Source organism: Melanerpes formicivorus, unplaced genomic scaffold (genome assembly GCF_026170545.1).
Source record: "Melanerpes formicivorus ecotype bairdi unplaced genomic scaffold, bMelFor1.0.p_v2 SCAF_8, whole genome shotgun sequence".
In the NCBI taxonomy this organism is placed as follows: domain Eukaryota; kingdom Metazoa; phylum Chordata; class Aves; order Piciformes; family Picidae; genus Melanerpes; species Melanerpes formicivorus.
The window spans coordinates 25,876,681-25,895,655 of NW_027142360.1; the positions used below are offsets into that span (position 1 = coordinate 25,876,681).

Consider the following 18,975-nt stretch of genomic DNA (forward strand, 5'->3'; position numbering starts at 1 on the left):
GTGAGGGAAAAAGTGCGGGAATAAAGAGCGGTAAAAAAGAGCGGGAATAAAGAGCGGGAATAAAGAGCGGGAAGAGAGGGAATAAAAGAGCGGGAAAAAAGAGCGGGAATAAAGAGCGGGAAGAGAGAAAATAAAAGAGCGGGAAAAAAGAGCGGGAATAAAGAGCGGGAATAAAGAGCGGGAAGACAGGGAATCAAAGAGCGGGAAAAAAGAGCGGGAATAAAGAGCGGCAAAAAAGAGAGGGAATAAAAAGTGGGAATAAAGAGCGGGAATAAAGAGCAGGAAGACAGGGAATAAAAGAGCGGGAAAAAAGAGCGGGAATAAAGAGCGGGAATAAAGAGCGGGAATCAAGAGCGGGAAGACAGGTAATAAAAGAGCGGGATAAAAGAGCAGGAATAAAGAGCGGGAATAAAGAGCGGGAAGAGTGAGGGAAAAAGAGCGGGTATAAAGAGCGGGAATAAAGAGCGGGAATAAAGAGCGGTAAAAAAGAGCGGGAATAAAGAGCGGGAAGACAGGGAATAAAAGAGCGGGAAAAAAGAGCAGGAAGACAGAGGAATAAAAGAGCGGGAATAAAGAGCGGGAAGAGAGGGAATAAAAGAGCGGGAATAAAGAGCGGTAAAAAAGAGCGGCAATAAAGAGCGGGAAGACAGGGAATAAAAGAGCGGTAAAAAAGAGCGGGAAGAAAGAGCGGGAATAAAGAGCGAGAAGACTGAGGGAAAAAGAGCGGGATAAAAGAGCGGGAATAAAGAGCGGGAAAAAAGAGCGGGAATAAAGAGCGGGAAGAGTGAGGGAAAAAGAGCGGGATAAAAGAGCGGGAATAAAGAGCGGTAAAAAAGAGCGGCAATAAAGAGCAGGAAGACAGGGAATAAAAGAGCGGGATAAAAGAGCGGGAATAAAGAGCGGTAAAAAAGAGCGGCAATAAAGAGCGGTAAAAAAGAGCGGGGAAAAAAGAGCGGTAATAAAGAGCGGGAAGAATGAGGGAAAAAGAGCGGGATAAAAGAGCGGGAATAAAGAGCGGTAAAAAAGAGCGGCAATAAAGAGCGGGAAGACAGGGAATAAAAGAGCGGGGAAAAAAGAGCGGGAATAAAGAGCGGGAATAAAGAGCGGGAATAAAGAGCGGGAAGAGTGAGGGAAAAAGAGCGGGAATAAAGAGCGGTAAAAAAGAGCGGGAATAAAGAGCGGGAAGAGAGGGAATAAAAAAGCGGGAAAAAGAGCGGGAATAAAGAGCGGGAATAAAGAGCGGGAAGACAGGGAATAAAAGAGCGGGAAAAAAGAGCGGGAATAAAGAGCGGTAAAAAAGAGCGGCAAAAAAGAGAGGGAATAAAAAGCGGGAATAAAGAGCGGGAATAAAGAGCGGGAAGACAGGGAATAAAAGAGCGGGAAAAAAGAGCGGGAAGAGTGAGGGAAAAAGAGCGGGATAAAAGAGCGGGAATAAAGAGCGGTAAAAAAGAGCGGCAATAAAGAGCGGGAAGACAGGTAATAAAAGAGCGGGATAAAAGAGCAGGAATAAAGAGCGGGAATAAAGAGCGGGAATAAAGAGCGGGAAGAGTGAGGGAAAAAGAGCGGGAATAAAGAGCGGGAATAAAGAGCGGGAAGAGTGAGGGAAAAAGAGCGGGAAAAAAGAGCGTGAATAAAGAGCAGGAAGACAGGGAATAAAAGAGCGGGATAAAAGAGCGGGAATAAAGAGCGGTAAAAAAGAGCGGCAATAAAGAGCGGGAAGACAGGGAATAAAAGAGCGGGAATAAAGAGCGGGAAAAAAGGACGGGAAGACAGAGGAATAAAGAGCGGGAATAAAGAGCGGGAATAAAGAGCGGGAAGACAGGGAATAAAAGAGCGGGAAAAAAGAGCGGGAATAAAGAGCGGTAAGAAAGAGCGGCAATAAAGAGCGGGAAGACAGGGAATAAAAGAGCGGGAATAAAGAGCGGGAATAAAGAGCGGGAAGAGTGAGGGAAAAAGAGCGGGAATAAAGAGCGGTAAAAAAGAGCGGGAATAAAGAGCGGGAAGAGAGGGAATAAAAGAGCGGGAAAAAAGAGCGGGAATCAAAGAGCGGGAAAAAAGAGCGGGAATAAAGAGCGGTAAAAAAGAGCGGCAAAAAAGAGAGGGAATAAAAAGCGGGAATAAAGAGCGGGAATAAAGAGCGGGAAGACAGGGAATAAAAGAGCGGGAAAAAAGAGCGGGAATAAAGAGCGGGAATAAAGAGCGGGAAGAGTGAGGGAAAAAGAGTGGGATAAAAGAGCGGGAATAAAGAGCTCTAAAAAAGAGCGGCAATAAAGAGCGGGAAGACAGGTAATAAAAGAGCGGGATAAAAGAGCAGGAATAAAGAGTGGGAATAAAGAGCGGGAAGAGTGAGGGAAAAAGAGCGGGAATAAAGAGGGGGAATAAAGAGGGGGAATAAAGAGCAGGAAGAGTGAGGGAAAAAGAGCGGGAAAAAAGAGCGGGAATAAAGAGCGGGAAGACAGGGAATCAAAGAGCGGGAAAAAAGAGCGGGAATAAAGAGCGGTAAAAAAGAGGGGGAAGACAGAGGAATAAAAGAGCGGGAATAAAGAGCGGGAATAAAGTGCGGGAAGAGTGAGCGAAAAAGAGCGGGAATAAAAGAGCGGGAATAAAGAGCGGGAATAAAGAGCGGGAAGAGTGAGGGAAAAAGAGCGGGAATAAAGAGCGGGAATAAAGAGCGGGACGACAGGGAATAAAAGAGCGGGAAAAAAGAGCGGGAATAAAGAGCAGGAAGAGTGGGGGAAAAAGAGCGGGAATAAAGAGCGGGAAGACAGGGAATAAAAGAGCGGGATAAAAGAGCGGGAATAAAGAGCGGTAAAAAAGGGCGGGAAGACAGAGGAATAAAAAGCGGGAATAAAGAGCGGGAATAAAGAGCAGGATAAAAGAGCGGGAATAAAGAGCGGTAGAAAAGAGCGGTAGAAAAGAGCGGGAATAAAGAGCGGGAAGACAGGGAATAAAAGAGCGGGAATATAGAGAGGGAATAAAGAGCGGGAATAAAGAGCGGGAAGAGTGAGGGAAAAATAGCGGGAATAAAGAGCGGGAATAAAGAGCGGGAAGACAGGGAATAAAAGAACGGGAAAAAAGAGCGGGAAGAGTGAGGGAAAAAGAGCGGGAATAAAGAGCGGTAAAAAAGAGCGGGAATAAAGAGCGGGAAGACAGGTAATAAAAGAGCGGGATAAAAGAGCGGGAATAAAGAGAGGTAAAAAAGAGCGGCAATAAAGAGCGGGAAGACAGGGAATAAAAGAGCGGGAAAAAAGAGCGGGAATAAAGAGCGGGAAGAGTGAGGGAAAAAGAGTGGGATAAAAGAGCGGGAATAAAGAGCGGTAAAAAAGAGGGGGAAGACAGAGGAATAAAAGAGCGGGAATAAAGAGCGGGAATAAAGAGCGGGAATAAAGAGCGGGAAGACAGGTAATAAAAGAGCAGGATAAAAGAGCGGGAATAAAGAGCGGTAAAAAAGAGCGGGAAGACAGAGGAATAAAAGAGCGGGAATAAAGAGCGGGAAGACAGGGAATAAAAGGGCGGGAATAAATAGCAGGAAGACAGGGAATAAAAGAGCAGTAAAAAAGAGCGGGAAAAAAGAGCGGGAAGACACAGGAATAAAAGAGCAGGAATAAAGAGCGGGAAGACAGGGAATAAAAGGGCAGTAAAAAAGAGTGGTAAAAAGAGCGGGAAGACAGAGGAATAAAAGAGTGGGAATAAAGAGCGGTAAAAAAGAGTGGTAAAAAAGAGCGGGAATAAAGATAAAAAAAGCAGTAAAAAAGAGCGGTAAAAAAGAGCGGTAAAAAAGAGCGGTAAAAAAGAGCGGGAAGAGTGAGGGGAAAAGAGCAGGAATAAAGAGCAATAAAAAAGAGCGGGAATAAAGAGCAGGAAGGCAGAGGGAACTAAAGAGCGGGAATAAAGAGCGGTAAAAAAGAGCGGGAAGACACAGGAATAAAAGAGCGGGAATAAAGAGCGGGAATAAAGCGCGGTAAAAAAGAGCAGTAAAAAAGAGCAGGAATAAAGAGCGGGAAGACAGGGAATAAAAGAGGGGGAACAAAGAGGGGGAACAACAAAGAGGGGGAACAACAAAGAGGGGGAGCAACAAAGAGGGGGAGCAACAAAGAGGGGGAGCAACAAAGAGGGGGAGCAACAAAGAGGGGGGGGAACAAAGGGGGGGGGGGAACAAAGGGGGGGAACAAAGGGGGGGAACAAAGGGGGGAACAAAGGGGGGGAACAAAGGGGGGAACAAAGAGGGGGAACAAAGAGGGGGAACAAAGAGGGGGAACAAAGAGGGGGAACAAAGAGCAGGAAGACAGATAGAATAAAAGAGCGGGAACAAAGAGTTGGAAGGGAGGGAGAAAAGAGAAAGCAAGAATAAAGAAATAGAAAACAGATAAAACAGAAGGAGAAAACAGAGAAAACAGAAAGAGGAAGAGAAATAAAAGAGAAAGAGAAGTGAGAAAGGAAAAGAGAAAGAGAAAAGAGGTTGCATGAGGTCTTGAGCACCCTGGGCTGGTGAGAGGTGTCCCTGCCCATGGCAGGGGTTTGGAACTGGATGATCTTGAAAGTCCCTTCCAACCCAACCCATTCTATGAAACCATGAATGTCACAAAGGCATTTTTCCGAGCCACAGTTTTTGTATCTGAGCCCTGATGAAGGGCTGAAGATTGAAACTGATACAGAATGAAGCAGCAGAGCAACCCTTTCAGTTCATGCTGCCAGACCAGTGCTGTAGCAGCGATACAGAAGTGACCTGACCCAACCCGCTCGTGACTTACCTTAACAGGCTGAAAACTTACCGGGCTTTGATGATCTCAAACTCTTTGCTTTTCATGACAGTGATTTCTTTTTGCTTCTCCAAAGCAGCTGAGGTTTTCTTCAGTTTCTCAACAAGTGAAGCAAGAGCACTGTCCTGTTCTGCCACAGTCTGCTCCATCTCAGCTAAACGCAGGAGATGGTGGCTGTTGGAAAGTGCTAAAGAAGCCTTTTGTGCTAACTCCTGTGAGACAGAACAAATGCATGTGGATACATTTGAAGCTTTAAATCCCAAAGGTAAGCATGACTGATGTGCTTCAAACTCAGTCTTGAATATAATCAAGCATTAATATCTTCCATGCATCCTGGCCTGGCTCAGGAGTAGTGTGGCCAGCAGGACCAGGGCAGCAATTGTGCCCCCCGCCGTACACAGCACTGCTGAGGCCACACTTTGATCCAGGGTTCAGTTCTGGGCCCCTCACTCCAAGAAGGGTATTGAGAGGCTGCCTGTGTCCAGAGAAGGGCAATAAAGCTGGGGAAGGGTCTGGAGAACAGGGCTGGGGAGGAGCAGCTGAGGGAACTGGGGGTGTTGAGCCAGGAGAAAAGGAGGCTGAGGGCAGATCTCATTGCTCTCTGCAACTCCCTGAGAGGAGGTAGAAGCCAGGTGGGGGTTGGTCTCTTCTCCCTAGTCTCAGGTGATAAAGTGAGAGGAAATGGCCTGAAATTGTGCCAGGGGAGGGTTAGCTTGGAGCTGAGGAAACTATTATTTGCTGCAAGAGTGGTCACGGATTGGCACAGGCTGCCCAGGGAGGTGGTGGAGTCATCATCCCTAGAAGTGTTCAAGAAATGTGTGGCCATGGCACTTGGGGACATGATTCAATGGCCATGGTAGGGTTGGATAGATGGTTGGACTCAATGATCTTGGAGGTCTTTTTCCAACCCAAACAATTCTATGATTCTATGAAAGGAGCCTGGTGCAGCACAGAGTAACCAGGTTCAGCCCAGGTTTCACTGTATGATAATGTACAAAGAGTAAATTTAGGTTTAAATGCTTTAGTTTGACATAGCCAGAGATGGAATGACAAGAACAAAGCCCCAAATATTGCTCTCCCTCCTAGAAGCCTCCCTGAATTAAAAATGCTCCTGCACACTGAGCCCCAGCTTTAATCCAAATAACTTTGGGGCTATTTTACACTTGAGTTCTAATCCTTACTCTTGTGACTTCTCTCAGGAATGGTCCAGAAATCCTCTGTCAACCACCCAGGTGCCTTCCTTGCCATCATTTATTGATTCCTGTTGACTTCCTCTTCTTCTCAGCAAGAGTTTGGGAAAAAGCTTCCCCGATCCCACAGCTACCCCAAACTCACCTCTTTGAATTTATGAAAGGAATTGTCAGCATGTGAATGTAACTTCTGGTAGAGAGCACTGAGTTCTTCCTCATGCTTCTTTGTTAGTTCCTCTTGTTCCTGTTAAAAATTAGATCAGAGCTTTACAGATGCACACTTCCAAGAGCCCAAGAAACAGCAACTTCGTGTTGGCTGCTCAGGATTTTTCATAGATTCACAGAATCAATAAGGTTAGAAGAGACCTCAGAGATCATCGAGTCCAACCTGTCACCCAACACCTCATGACTACTAAACCATGGCTTCAAGTGCCACATCCAATCCCTTTTTGAACACCTCCAGGGATGGGGACTCCACCACCTCCCTGGGCAGCACATTCCAATGGCTAACAACTCTCCCTGGGAAGAACTTTCTCCTCACCTCCAGCCTAAACTTCCCCTGGCACAGCTTGAGGCTGTGTCCTCTTGTTCTGGTGCTGGTTGCCATTTTTTCCCCCTCCCGTTTTGGCAATGTTAATTTTTTAACTGATTGTTTTAATTTTCAATCACTTTTATCACTATAGGGAAATGCCCCAACCTACCATTGCAGTTTCAAGCTAAGTTTTCCTCCAGTTCCAGCAGATGTCCAAATTATTCTCTTCTTGCTATAATCAGTGATTTTTTAAAATTTTACTTTAAAAATATTTTGAACACCAAGAAAAACCCCAAACCCAACCCCCCAACAACCTTCTCCTAATGTATGAATTGTAGGGCTGGAGCACCTCCCCTAAAGGGACAGGTTGAATGAGTTGGGGCTGTTCAGCCTGGAGAGAAAAGAAGGCTCCAGGGACACCTTAGAGCTGCATTTTAATATCTGGAGGGGACCTACAGGAAGCCTGGGGAGGGACTGTTCAGAAGGGCTTGTGGTAATAGGATGAGGGGCAATGGTTTGAAACTGGAGTTGAAACTGCAGCCCCTATTACCAGAGCAATCTGGAGGTGCTGGAATATGTCCAGAGAAGGGCCACGAGGATGAGCAGAGGGCTGGAGCACCTCTGCTGTGAGGACAGACTGAAGGAGTTGGGGCTGTTCAGTCTGCAGAAGAGAAGGCTCCGAGGTGACCTAATTGTGGCCTTCCAGTATCTGAAGGGGGCTACAAGAAGGCTGGGGAGGGACTGCTCAGGATCTTAGGGAGTGATAGGACTAGGGGGAATGGAATGAAGCTGGAGGTGGGGAGATTCAGGCTGGAGGTGAGGAGGAAGTTCTTCCCCATGAGAGTGGTGAAGCCCTGGAATGGGTTGTCCAAGGAGGTGGTTGGGGCCCTGCCCCTGGAGGTGTTTAAGGCCAGGCTGGATGAGGCTCTGGGCAGCCTGATGTAGTGTGGGGTGTCCCTGCCCATGGCAGGGGGATTGGAACTAGATGATCCTTGTGGTCCCTTCCAACCCTGACTGATTCTATACTATACTATGAGATGCAGGCTGGACATCAGGAGGAAGTTCTGCACAATGAGAGTGGTGAAATACTGGAACAGGTTGCCCAGAGATATGGTTAAGGACCTGTCCCTGAAGACATTCAATTTCAGACTTGATGTGGCCCTGGGCAGCCTGATCTGGTTGGAGGTGTCCCTGCTGACTGCAGGGGGGTTGGACAAGATGACTTTTGAGGGTCCCTTCCAACCCAGTGCAATCTGTGAATACACAATGGACTGAGCTCACTCCTCACAGCCAAATCATAAACTGCTCCTGTCACACTGCTGATTCCCAGACAGACATCATGTGCATCACCTTTGGACTGAGCAAGCATCCTATTGAGAGTTAAAATAATTCTACATGAACTTTCTACATCAAACAAATTAACAAACTTTCTGTATTCAGCTACCTCTGAGGCTAGAAACTTGTGAGGATTTCACAAACTGATTTGGGTTGGAAGGGACCTGAAAAATCACCCAGTTCCAATCCCCTGCCATAGGCAGGGACATCTCCTCCTAGCCCAGATTGCTCAAGGCCTCATCCAGCCTGGCCTTGAACACCTTCAGGGAGGGCTAAACAAGCACCAAACCCAACTTAAACATGGGAGAAAGTTTGTGCATGAAGGGACTCAGTACCTCTCTTGCTTTAGCAAGCATACATTGGTATTTCTTCAACACTTCATCCTTGTGATTTAATCTTGCTTGCAGGCTTGCAATGACTTGATGAGCACTTCTCATGGCCTGATGGTACTCTGAATCATCTTCTGGTTTCCCCAGCTCAGCCAGCATTTTCTCTCTCTCTGATGCTGCAGGTATTCGAAGCCTTAGTTCATTTATAACTTTGTCTCTGGATAAAACATTCTGCTCAGCCTTCCACAGAGCAGTTTCCTTCTCTTTTAGTTTCTGCAACAAAAAAGGCAAATTTTTGCACTTTCAGAGTTCCCACACTGCAAAAAGTTCTTACCTTTTAAGGAGAATTTCATAGTCTACACTAAACCCATTCCATTACAAAAATGTATCTAAGTGGACATACAAACATAAATCTGCAACCTCCCTGGGTAGCCTGTTCCAGACTCTCACCAGGATCTCAGCAGAGCAGAGTCAAGGGGCAGAATCCTCTCTTGCCCTGCTGCCCACACTCCTCTGGCTGCAGCCCAGCACACAGCTGCCTTCTGGGCTGCAGGAGGGCACTGCTGGCTCCTGAGGAGCTTCTCCTCAATCAACATCCCCAAGTCTCTTTCTTCAGAGCTACTCTCAACCCACTCTGCTCCCAGCCTGGAGGTGTGCTTGGGGCTGGCCTGACCCAGCTGCAGGACCTTGCACTTTGACTTGTTGAACCTCGTGCAGCTGTCACTGGCCCACTTCTCAAGTCTGTCAAGATCCTTCTGGATGGATCCCTGCCCTTAAGTGAGTCTAGTGCACCACACAGCTTGGTGCCATCAGCAAACTGTGATTCTATTATTGACATTTTATCTGTGTTAAATACTTCTAAGGGAGGGACATTTATAAAAGGATATTCACTCCATACAAAACCCTGAAGTGCACAGAAACACAAACTTTGTCCCTTTCTGCTAACTGATACACTGAGTTACCTCTTCCAGTGATCTGCAGGCTGCCCTGGTTTCCAGGATTGTTCGAGTATGTTCTTGAATCTTTCTTAAAGCCAACTCAAGCTGTTGGGAGAGTGGCAAAGCAGGGTCTGGAACTGATCCTGTAGCCTCTTCTAACTGCAGAGAAAAATTCATATTCAGGTGACCTAACAGCTCTGAAAAGGGTGCTGCTGAGCCTGTCTTTGGTTAGTTCAGACCAAGTACCTTCAGAGCTGTGCTCAGCATTTCATGCTGCTGCTGCTCATGCAGATCTAGCTGGCGCTGGAGTTCCACCTCCCTCTGGTCCCAAGCCATCTGCCTTTCTTCATGGAACTGCAACACATGTTTGAAGAAGGTATTTGGGAAGTTTATACCCAACTTAAACAGCAAAAAAAAGAGGAAGATACACAAGTATAAAAGACTCAAAAGTGACATTAAAAAGAATTATGGAGCCAAGAAACAAATGTCTATGTCAAAAACTTACTGGGAAGGACCTTCCTTTTGAGAAGCAGTGAAATAAAGGACAGGCTGCTTCACAGAATCACTATGGTTGGGAAAGACCTCTTAGATCAGCAAGTCCAACCCTACCAGGGCCACTACAACACCATCTCCTTGAGCACCATATCCAGATGGCTTTTAGATACCTCCAGGAATGCTGATTCAACCACTTCCCCGTTCCAGCCTTTGAGAACCTTTTTGGTAGAGAAGTTTAGCCTCATGTCAAACCAAAGCTCCTAATTCCCTACCAGCATGCAGAAAGACACACCTTGTTCTGCTGCACAATTTCTTCTTCCAGATTAGTGATTGTACTCTCATATTCAGAGATGATGTTATGCAAGTACTTCACCTCTTCCTTCTGCTTGACTACCTCTCGGTTGAGTTTAAGCTCCTGCAGACGGAGTTCCTCCATCTTCATATGCCACTCAATCACCTACAAGTGAATGACATACAGAAAGATCATTTGCCAAGGCCACAGGCCATCTAGAAGGAACCACAGAATTGTTTGGGTTGGAAAAGACCTCCAAGATCATAGAGTCCAACCATCAATCCAACCCCACCATGGCCATCAAACCACATCCCCAAGTGCCATGGCCACAGGATTCTCCATGGGTAGGGACTCCACCACCTCCCTGGGCAGCCTGTGCTAATCCCTGACCACTCTTGCAGCAAAGAAATTGTTCCTAATCTCCAACCTAGATCTCCCCTGGCACAATTTCAGGCCATTTCCTCTCCTTCTATCACCTGCGACCAGGGAGAAGAGACCAACCCCCACCTCACTGCAACCTCCTTTCAAGTAGTTGTAGAGAGCAGTGAGGTCTCCTCTCAGCCTCTTCTTCTCCAGTTTGAACAACCACAGCTCCCTCAGCCATTCCTCAGCAGCTACACTTTGCCTTTGAGGCAGTTTGTCATTTCTCAGACCAATAGAACAAAGATATTCTGCCTTTTAAAGCTTTTTCCCTTCTCTGGAGTGAGGAGGCCTTGCAAGAGTATGGAACTGCAAGAGGAATGTCTGAAAAGTCCAGCAGACAACTGGAGAGGCAACAGATTTCCCCCAGCACTGAGAGAAGTGGCATCATAGAATGGTTTCAATTGGCAAGGACCTTGAAAATCATCTGGTTCCAAGTCCTATTCCATGGGTAGGGACACCTCCCACCAGTCCAGGTTGCTCAAGACCTCATTCAACCTGGCCTTGAACACCTCCAGGAAGGCCACATCCACAACCTGCCCCTGAGCAACCTGTTCCAGTGCCTCCCCACCCTCCCCGGAAAGCTAATTCCCAGCCACAAAGCAGCAAACCTTTTGAGCTCCTCTTGTATCCTTCAGTGCACTGACTAATTCTTCCAAGCCTTTCAGTTTTAACTCCAGCTCCAGTGCTCTGTTTTCTGCGTTCCTTCGCTCCTCTTGGGCCTGCTGAACTTCTTCCAGCACCTTCAACTTGTCATTCTGCAGCTGAATCATTGTTTTAGAGAACTTCTCCTGCTGTGCTAAAGGCAAAGCGCCGCTGAACTGTCGCCTCAGAGCCTGAACTGTCTGCTGGAGATATTTGGCCCTGTTCCTTCCTTCCAGTCTGGCAAAGTACAAGGCTTGCTCCCTCTCATCAAGCTTCTGCTCTAAACGTAGGTTATGGATCTCCATCTTCTGGAGTTTCAGTTGGAGTGTCCCCACTTTGCCTGCAGCAATAGATTCACTACTTTGGAGGGCTAGGATATGTTGATGCAGTTTTGCAGTTGTTGCTTTTTCATCAGACTGTGCCTGAGAAGAAGTTCACAGAACAAATGGATTTGTCACTTGGAACATGGTCATGCTCTGTGCATGTCCACAGGAACATCTCTTTGTTTGATATACATGCATGCATTGTGCATGGAACCATGAACATCTTTTGAACATTAGGGTTTTTATTTATGCATTGTTTTTGTAAATCATAGAATGGCCTAGGTGGGAAGGGACCTCAGAGATCATCTATTTCAACCTCCCTGCCATGGCCTCCCAAATGAGACTTGGTAGCTAAAGGCCTCATCCATCCTGGGCTTGAACACCCACAGGGAAGGGGCAGCCACAACCTCCCTGGGGAACCTATTCCAGAGTGTCACCACCCTTGCACTGAAGAGCTTCCAAAACCCCACCCTAAACCTACTCTCCCTCAGCTTAAAACCATTCCCCCTTGTCCTGCTGCTCAACACCCTTATGAAAAGTCCCTCTGCAGCCTTCCTGTAGGATCCCTTCAGCTATTGGAAAGCTGCTCTAAGGTCCCCCAAGACAACCCCAGCTCCCTCAGCCTATCCTTAGAGCACAGACGTTCCAGCTTTTGGATCACATTTGTGGCACTCTGGATTGACTCCAATGATTTCATGTCCTCCTTCTGATGGGGACCCCAGAACTGGAGGCAGGATTGGAGGCGAGGTGTCAGCAGAGCAGAGTCAAGGGGCAGGATCCCCTCTCTTGCCCTGCTGGCCACACTCCTCTTGATGGAGCCCAGGACACAATTTGCTTTCTGGATTGCATGAGGGCACTGCTGGCTCCTGTTGAGCTTCTCATCAATCAACAACCCCAAGTCTCTTTCTCCAGAGCTGCTTCCACCCCACTCTGCACCCAGCCAGTATCCCAAGAGATTCTTTCTGCTAGTAACAAAGCCATGTAAGGTCTACTGCAGGTCTTCAAAATGTACAAGCCTTGTCAAAGATAATCAGAATTTCCTGATATTTGACCATGAGCTATGAACAAAATAGGAACAAATATTGCCTAAGTAACAGAAAAAAGCTCAGGATCTGCAAGAGCTGTACAGACAGGAATGGAAGAAACGGAGAAGGGGATAATGATGTCATATAAAACTCGTCAAAGGGTGTGCTCACAAGGACCAGCTTGCTAAGATCCTTCTGAAATGCTTTTGTAATTCCCTAATTCCAAGTAAAATGATTTCTTTTCACCCCAGGGAACAAAAGCAAAAACCCCAACATAATCCAAAATGCTGTTTAATAGTGCCTGGATTTTACCTGGTAGTCCAAAATTTGCATTCTAAGAGATTCCACTTCCTTCTCTCTGTGCTGCTGGCGTGCCTCCAGAGCTTCCACTTGCATTTTGGCTATATCAGAGAGTTCTCTTAACCTTGCAGAGAAAACAAGAGTATTGTGTCACCCCCCACCACTGAGTATCTTACCAGACTAAGACAAGATGTTGATTATATTTGACACCGTTTCTCTTTTCAGCAAACTCTTCTCCACTCTTCAGGGTCCTTGTTATGGCAATTCTTCGACACTGCCTCTCAAAGTCTTCACAGGACATCTTCCTGCAAGTTACCTACAGGTCTGATAGCAGTAACTGACTCCAGGAACACAACGCCATGGTTTCTACTAGAGCTAAGCATCTCCATCCCCTATTTCTCTCCCACTTTAGGACATTTAGTAAACTGTAGGAGAAAGAGAGACTTGGGGGTGTTGATTGAGGAGAAGCTCAACAGGAGCCAGCAGTACCCTCATGCAGGATGTTGGAAGAGATGATCTCTGAGGTCCCTTCCAACCCAAACCATTCTGTGACTCTACGATAAATGCTCCCAATGTTTCATCCTCAATTCCCTTCTCTGCTTCTTCAAATCTAATTCCTCATTCTCACTGAAAACATCCTCAGAGTTGCTGCTGTTCCAGGAACACAGCAGGATTTACATTAGTTACTCAAAGACAAATGTCCCTCTCAGCAGATGCAAAAAGGTTGGCTTTTCAATTTATGCATCCAAAGCCCATCTCACAATTTTAAGTCAGTAACAGTTCCCTCCCTGCAGTTTAATCCTTGAGCTATCGAAGCCTCTGAAAGCAAGACCTGAGATTTCCAGGCATTTAAAGGAGGCTGTGGCACAGAAACACCACCAACTTTAATCAGGTTGTTTATAAAACCCTAACAGTAAGTATTTCAGAGCACACTCACCCACATCTATCCAGGCCAGCACTTCAATTCCTTGTTCAAATCACAATAAGCAAATTACTTTCTTTATGGCCATGAACTAAAAAAAAAAAGCTTCATTTTCCAATTTCAATTCCAAATTTGGCATATATGACAAAAAAAAAAGATGAATCAGGTGCTAGGTCATATCTAAGTAGTAGTATTCCATAAGCCTAAGAAGCCTAATTGTTTTGCAGGCTTCCAAACATGCTGCACCAGAAACCTGCCACTTCAGCACTTACTTTGACACTTCAACCTTGAGCTCCATCTCATGCTTCTCCAGCTCCATGATTTTTTGCTTGTCTGCATCACTTACTGCCTTACTCACACTCTTGGACAGTTCATCTCTCAATTCTTGCTCCACTTTCTGTGCCTCCAGGTTGATTTTGGTGAGCTTAAAAAAAGGGAAACACAACAAACCAAACCCACAATAAACCACAAAAGCAAACCCAAACCAAATGGTGTCCTAAGCAAACAACTGCTCCCAAGCCTGCAAAGTCAAAAAGCACCTCCAAAAGTACCATTTTAAGTCACTACAATACAGAATTAATCAGGTTGGAAAAGACCTTCAAGATCATCAAATCCAACCTATCACCCAATACCATCTAATCAACTAACCATGGCACTAATTGCTTCATCCAGGCTCTTTTTAAACACTTCCAGTGATGGTGGCTCCACCACCTCCCTGGGCAGCCCATTCCAACAGCCAATTACTCTTTCTGTGAAGAATTTCTTCCTAACATCCAGCCTAAACCTCCCCTGGTGCACCTTGAGGCTGTGTTCTCTCATTCTGCCACAGGTTGCCTGGGAGAAGAGACCAACCCCCAACAAAAATTATTCAGCTTTGGTCAGAACCCAATCTCCTTCCTCCCTCTTTAAATGCCCTGCTTGCAGCACCCACAAATGGGCTTGGAAGATGTGGCAAATGAAATCTCCACAGCTTTACCTCAGCAAACTTGGTTTCCAAGTCAAGATTACGTTCCTCCAGCTGTTTCACAGTCTTGCCCAGGTGCTCATACATGCGCTGGGAGTGTTCTGCTCTCTGCCTTTCGTTCAGCTCCTTCATTTCCAGCATTGTGATCTTCTTTGATATGGACAAAATCTCACTGTTGGTTATTGCTTTTGTGGCCTTGTCCATGGCATTGTCACCCCCTACATCAAAATAGAAAGGTATGTCAATCATGGCACACATAACCTGGTTGACTGTGAAAACTGCCTGCACCATGAAACAGAACCTGAGTTTTGCTTTATCTTTCTTGGGTGACTTCATCAGAGTTCCACTATTACTTTTCTGGGGTTGTTCAGCCTGGAGAAGAGAAGACTCTAGGGTGATCTTCTAGCTGCCTTGCAATACCTGAAGGGAAGCTACAGGAAAGCTGCAGAGGGACTTTTCTTAAGGGTGTCTAGAGACAGGACAAGGGGGAGTGGTTTGAGGCTGAGGGAGAGTAGGTTGAGACTGGATTCTTGGAACATGTTTTTCAGTATGAGGGTGGTGAGACTTTGGAATAGGTTGCCCAGGGAGGCTGTGGATGCCTCCTCCCTTGAGTTGTTCAAATCCAGGTTGGATGAGGCTTTGAGCAGCTGAGTCTAGCTGACAGTTGTCCCTGCCCATGGCAGAGAGGTTGGAGTAGATGATTTCTGAGGTCCATTCCAACTTAAGCCATTCTATAATTTGTGTGTGTATATATAAACATATATACAGAACACTTATCTATATTCAACTGCCAGCCTGAAGGTGTGCTTATCTTGCCTTATTACATACCAGAGAAGTATCTAATTTAAATACAACACCACAGAATCATGGAACTGTTTGGCTTGGAAAAGGCCTCCAAGATCATCTCAGAGGTCTTTTCCAACCCTAATGATTCTGTGGTTACTTTTCCACAGGACATACCATCTGATTTTTCATGCTGTAACAGAACTTCCATACTTGCCCAGTTTAGCCATCTGCTCCCAAGCCTGTTCCACAGTGTGAAGCTTCTCCTTTGTGATCTCCAGCTCCTTACTCAATGAGTTCATCTGCGACCTCAAGGACTCGTTCTCACGCTGGGTGACAAGAGGACAAGGAACTATTTAACTGCAGCAGAGTTGATGTTTGAAATGAGCATTTAACTTAACATTTCAACTACACATACCTGTGCACACCCCATAATCTACACACATGACAACAGAAAGGCTCAAAGTTTCCTCTTAAATGTAAAAATGCTACTCTTGCCTCTCTGTGTTGTATCTTAGTGCCATGGTGTCTCACCATGAATGTTGATCATCACTGACTGTGGCTCCTCCAGTGTTCAGAATTAAAATGAAAGGAAAATCAAATGCAATTGAAATTTAAAAGTCTCTTTTTGTCCCACTAAATATCTCATTAATTAAATACGTCATTAAGAATGGGAAAGGAAGGTTGTTTTAACAGGGCTTGGAGTGGTAAGACAAGGGGGGGATGGATTGAAACTGGAAGAAAGGAGATGGAGAGTGGAGATTAGGAAGAAATGCTTTCCAGTGAGGGTGGAGAGACACTGGAACAGGTTGCCCAGAGAGAGGCTGTGGATGTCCCCTCCCCAGAGGTGTTCAAGGCTAGGTTGGATGAGGCCTTGAGCAACTTGGGCTGGTAGAAGATGTCCCTGCCCATGGCAGGGTGGTTGGAACTGGATGGTCTTGAAGGACCCTTCCCACCCAAACCATTCTACAATTCTATGACAATTTGCCAGCAAGACTGACTCCAACATCTCATACAATCATAGAAATGTTCTGTTTGGAGGAGTCCTTTAAGATCACCAAGTCCAACCTTCAGCCTATGACCACCATGGCCATTAAACCATACCCTAGAGTGCCATGTCCGTGCATTTCATGAATGCCTCCAGGGATGGGGACTCCAGGAGCAGCCTGTTCCATTGCCTGACCACTCTTGCAGGAAAGAATGTGTTCCTCATTTCCAACCTAAACCAGCCCTGGCACAAACTCAGGCAGTTCCAGCACTGGGACTTACCTTCTATCTTTCCATCAAATGAAACACAACAATGCAGACTGAATGTATAAAGAAGTTTTTCCCCTTCCTTTAGGGTTGAAACCCAAGACAAATACTACCTCCATGTGATCCATATTCGTCGTCCTTTGGACCAGCAAGTTGTCCTTTTGCAGCATGTCTCTGTATTTGGCAGTTAGGGCATTGTACTGCTTATTAGCCAGCTCTAGCTCAGACAGGGGGACACTGCCATCCAAAGCTTTTTGCAGAGCTGCAATCTTGAAGCTGGCCATTTCCTATGAAAATAATCAACAGCAAGTGTTACTTCATGGCATCACACAATGGCTTAGGTTAGAAGGGACCTCAGAGATCCACCCTCCTGCCATGGGCAGGGACACCTCTCAATTAGACTCAGATGCTGAAGGCCTCATCCAACCTGGCCTTGAACAACCTCAGGGAGGAGGCATCCACAGCCTCCCTGAGCCTCACCACCCTCCCACTGAAGAACTTCTTCCTAAGATCCAGTCTAAACCTACTCTCCCTCAGCTTAACTCCATTCCCCTTTGTCCTACTGCTAGGCACCCTTATGAAAAGTCTCTCCCCAGCCTTCCTGTAGGATTCCTTCAGGTACTGAGAGACTGCTAGAAGGTCCCCCTGGAGTCTTCTCTAGGCTGAACACCCCAGCTCCCTCAGCCTCTCCTCATAGCAGAGGTGCTCCATCCCTTGGATCATCTTTGTGGCTCCCCTCTGGACTCCTAATGTCCAACCTAAACCTCCCCTGGTGTAACTTGATGGCATTCCCTGTTTTCATATCAGTTGTAATAGGAAAGAAACCAACCTCCACCATGCTCCAACATCCTCTCTGGGAGCTGTAGAGAGCAATGAGGTCTCCCCTCAGCCTCCTCTTCCCCACACTAAACACCCCTAGTTCCCTCAGCTGCTTCTCCCCAGCCCTGCTCTCCAGACCCTTCCCCAGCTTTGTTGCCCTTCTCTGGACAGGCTCCAGCCCCTCAAGGTCCTTCTTGGAGTGAGTGGCCCCAAACTGAACCCAGTATTCAAGTCCCAAAATGGACTGAAGCCAGCCTCTGAGATACTTATTTGAATACAGAATATTTGGACAGAATTTCTCCCAGCATTTAACAAGCATTTAGGTAACAAATTGAAGAAATTAGTCCTGTTTCCATTAAAAAAACACTAACCCAGCTGTATTGATTGCCAGCCTGTGGAAACACAAAGGCAGCAGGTTGCTGCTATAAACTATACCTTGAATCGCTGCAGGTTCCCAATCCTGCCCATAACTGCAGCCTCCATTTGGGTTATCTCAGCCTTGAGTTTCTCGTTTTCCTTCCGGAGATGCCTTTCTGCTTCAAGCACAGTGGTGTACCTCCTGGTCAGGGACCTCTCATTAACTTGCAGAACAGTTATCTTCCTGTTAGTTTCTGCCAGGACTTTCTTTGTTTCATCAGGATCCAGCTGAAGTGCACTGAGTAAATTCTGTGAAAGACATTTTGGTTTGTAAGTCAGACTCTGGTGGGGGAGGTTTAGGCTAGGCCTTTAAAGGTTTGTTACAGGTCTTGAGCAGAAGAGCAGCAAAATACAAACAAACCACAATTGGGTGTAAAAAGGAAAACTAAAGATAATTCCAAACAGTTTCATTGGAGAAATTATCTGCTACAAGACTGGCTGTACCAAACCAGACTTTCTTCTTCTGGGGGCTTCTCTTCTCTGCTCACGTCACTCGGGAGAGATTAATCTGCTTTTGCTGACCTTGGCTGCCTTATTTTGGAGAGCAGCCAGGCAGAAAGGGACCTGGGGGTACTGACTGACAGCAGCTGAACATGAGCCAGCAGTGTGCCCAGCTGGCCAAGAAGGCAAATGGCATCTTAGCCTGCATCAGAAATAGTGTGGCCAGCAGGAGGAGGGAGGTCATCCAACCCCTGCGCTCAGCACTGGTTAGGCCACACTTTGAGTCCTGTGTCCAGTTCTGGGCTCCTCAATTTAAGAAGGACATTGAGACACTTGAATGGGTCCAGAGAAGGGCAACAAAGCTGGGGAGGGGTCTGGACCACAGCCCTGGGAGGAGAGGCTGAGGGAGCTGGGATTGCTTAACCTGGAGAAGAGGAGGCTCAGGGGAGATCTTATTGCTCTCTCCAACTCCCTGAAGGGAGGTTGTAGCCAGGTGGGGGTTGGTCTCTTCTCCCAGGCAAGCAGCACCAGAACAAGAGGACACAGTCTCAAGCTGCACCAGGGGAGATTAAGGCTGAAGGTGAGGAGAAAGTTCTTCCCAGAAAGAGAGACTGGCCATTGGGATGTGCTGCCCAGGGAGGTGGTGGAGTCACCATCCCTGGAGATGTCCAAAAAAGGATTGGACGTGGCACTTGGAGCCATGGTTTAGTTGTCAGGAAGTGTTGGGTGATAGGTTGGACTTGATGATCTCTGAGGTCTTTTCCAACCTTATTGATTCTATGATGCTATGA

At 46.5% G+C, this 18,975-nt stretch overlaps 1 protein-coding gene across 8 annotated transcripts in view; it reads right to left on the reverse strand.

Moving 5' to 3' along the window:
- The window catches only part of CEP290 (centrosomal protein 290), a 70,784-nt gene that overhangs the window by 28,262 nt on the left and 23,547 nt on the right, over positions 1-18,975 (reverse strand). For all 8 annotated transcript variants that reach the window (XM_068142797.1, XM_068142796.1, XM_068142794.1 and 5 more), the window contains 13 exons: positions 17,762-17,992; positions 16,621-16,794; positions 15,471-15,582; positions 14,483-14,688; positions 13,779-13,930; positions 12,597-12,708; positions 10,903-11,358; positions 9,872-10,036; positions 9,331-9,438; positions 9,109-9,243; positions 8,153-8,419; positions 6,096-6,194; positions 4,773-4,972 (listed from right to left, as the gene is read on the reverse strand). In XM_068142797.1, the coding sequence (XP_067998898.1) occupies positions 4,773-4,972; positions 6,096-6,194; positions 8,153-8,419; positions 9,109-9,243; positions 9,331-9,438; positions 9,872-10,036; positions 10,903-11,358; positions 12,597-12,708; positions 13,779-13,930; positions 14,483-14,688; positions 15,471-15,582; positions 16,621-16,794; positions 17,762-17,992 (2,417 nt within the window). The remainder of the gene's footprint in view (positions 1-4,772; positions 4,973-6,095; positions 6,195-8,152; positions 8,420-9,108; positions 9,244-9,330; positions 9,439-9,871; positions 10,037-10,902; positions 11,359-12,596; positions 12,709-13,778; positions 13,931-14,482; positions 14,689-15,470; positions 15,583-16,620; positions 16,795-17,761; positions 17,993-18,975) is intronic.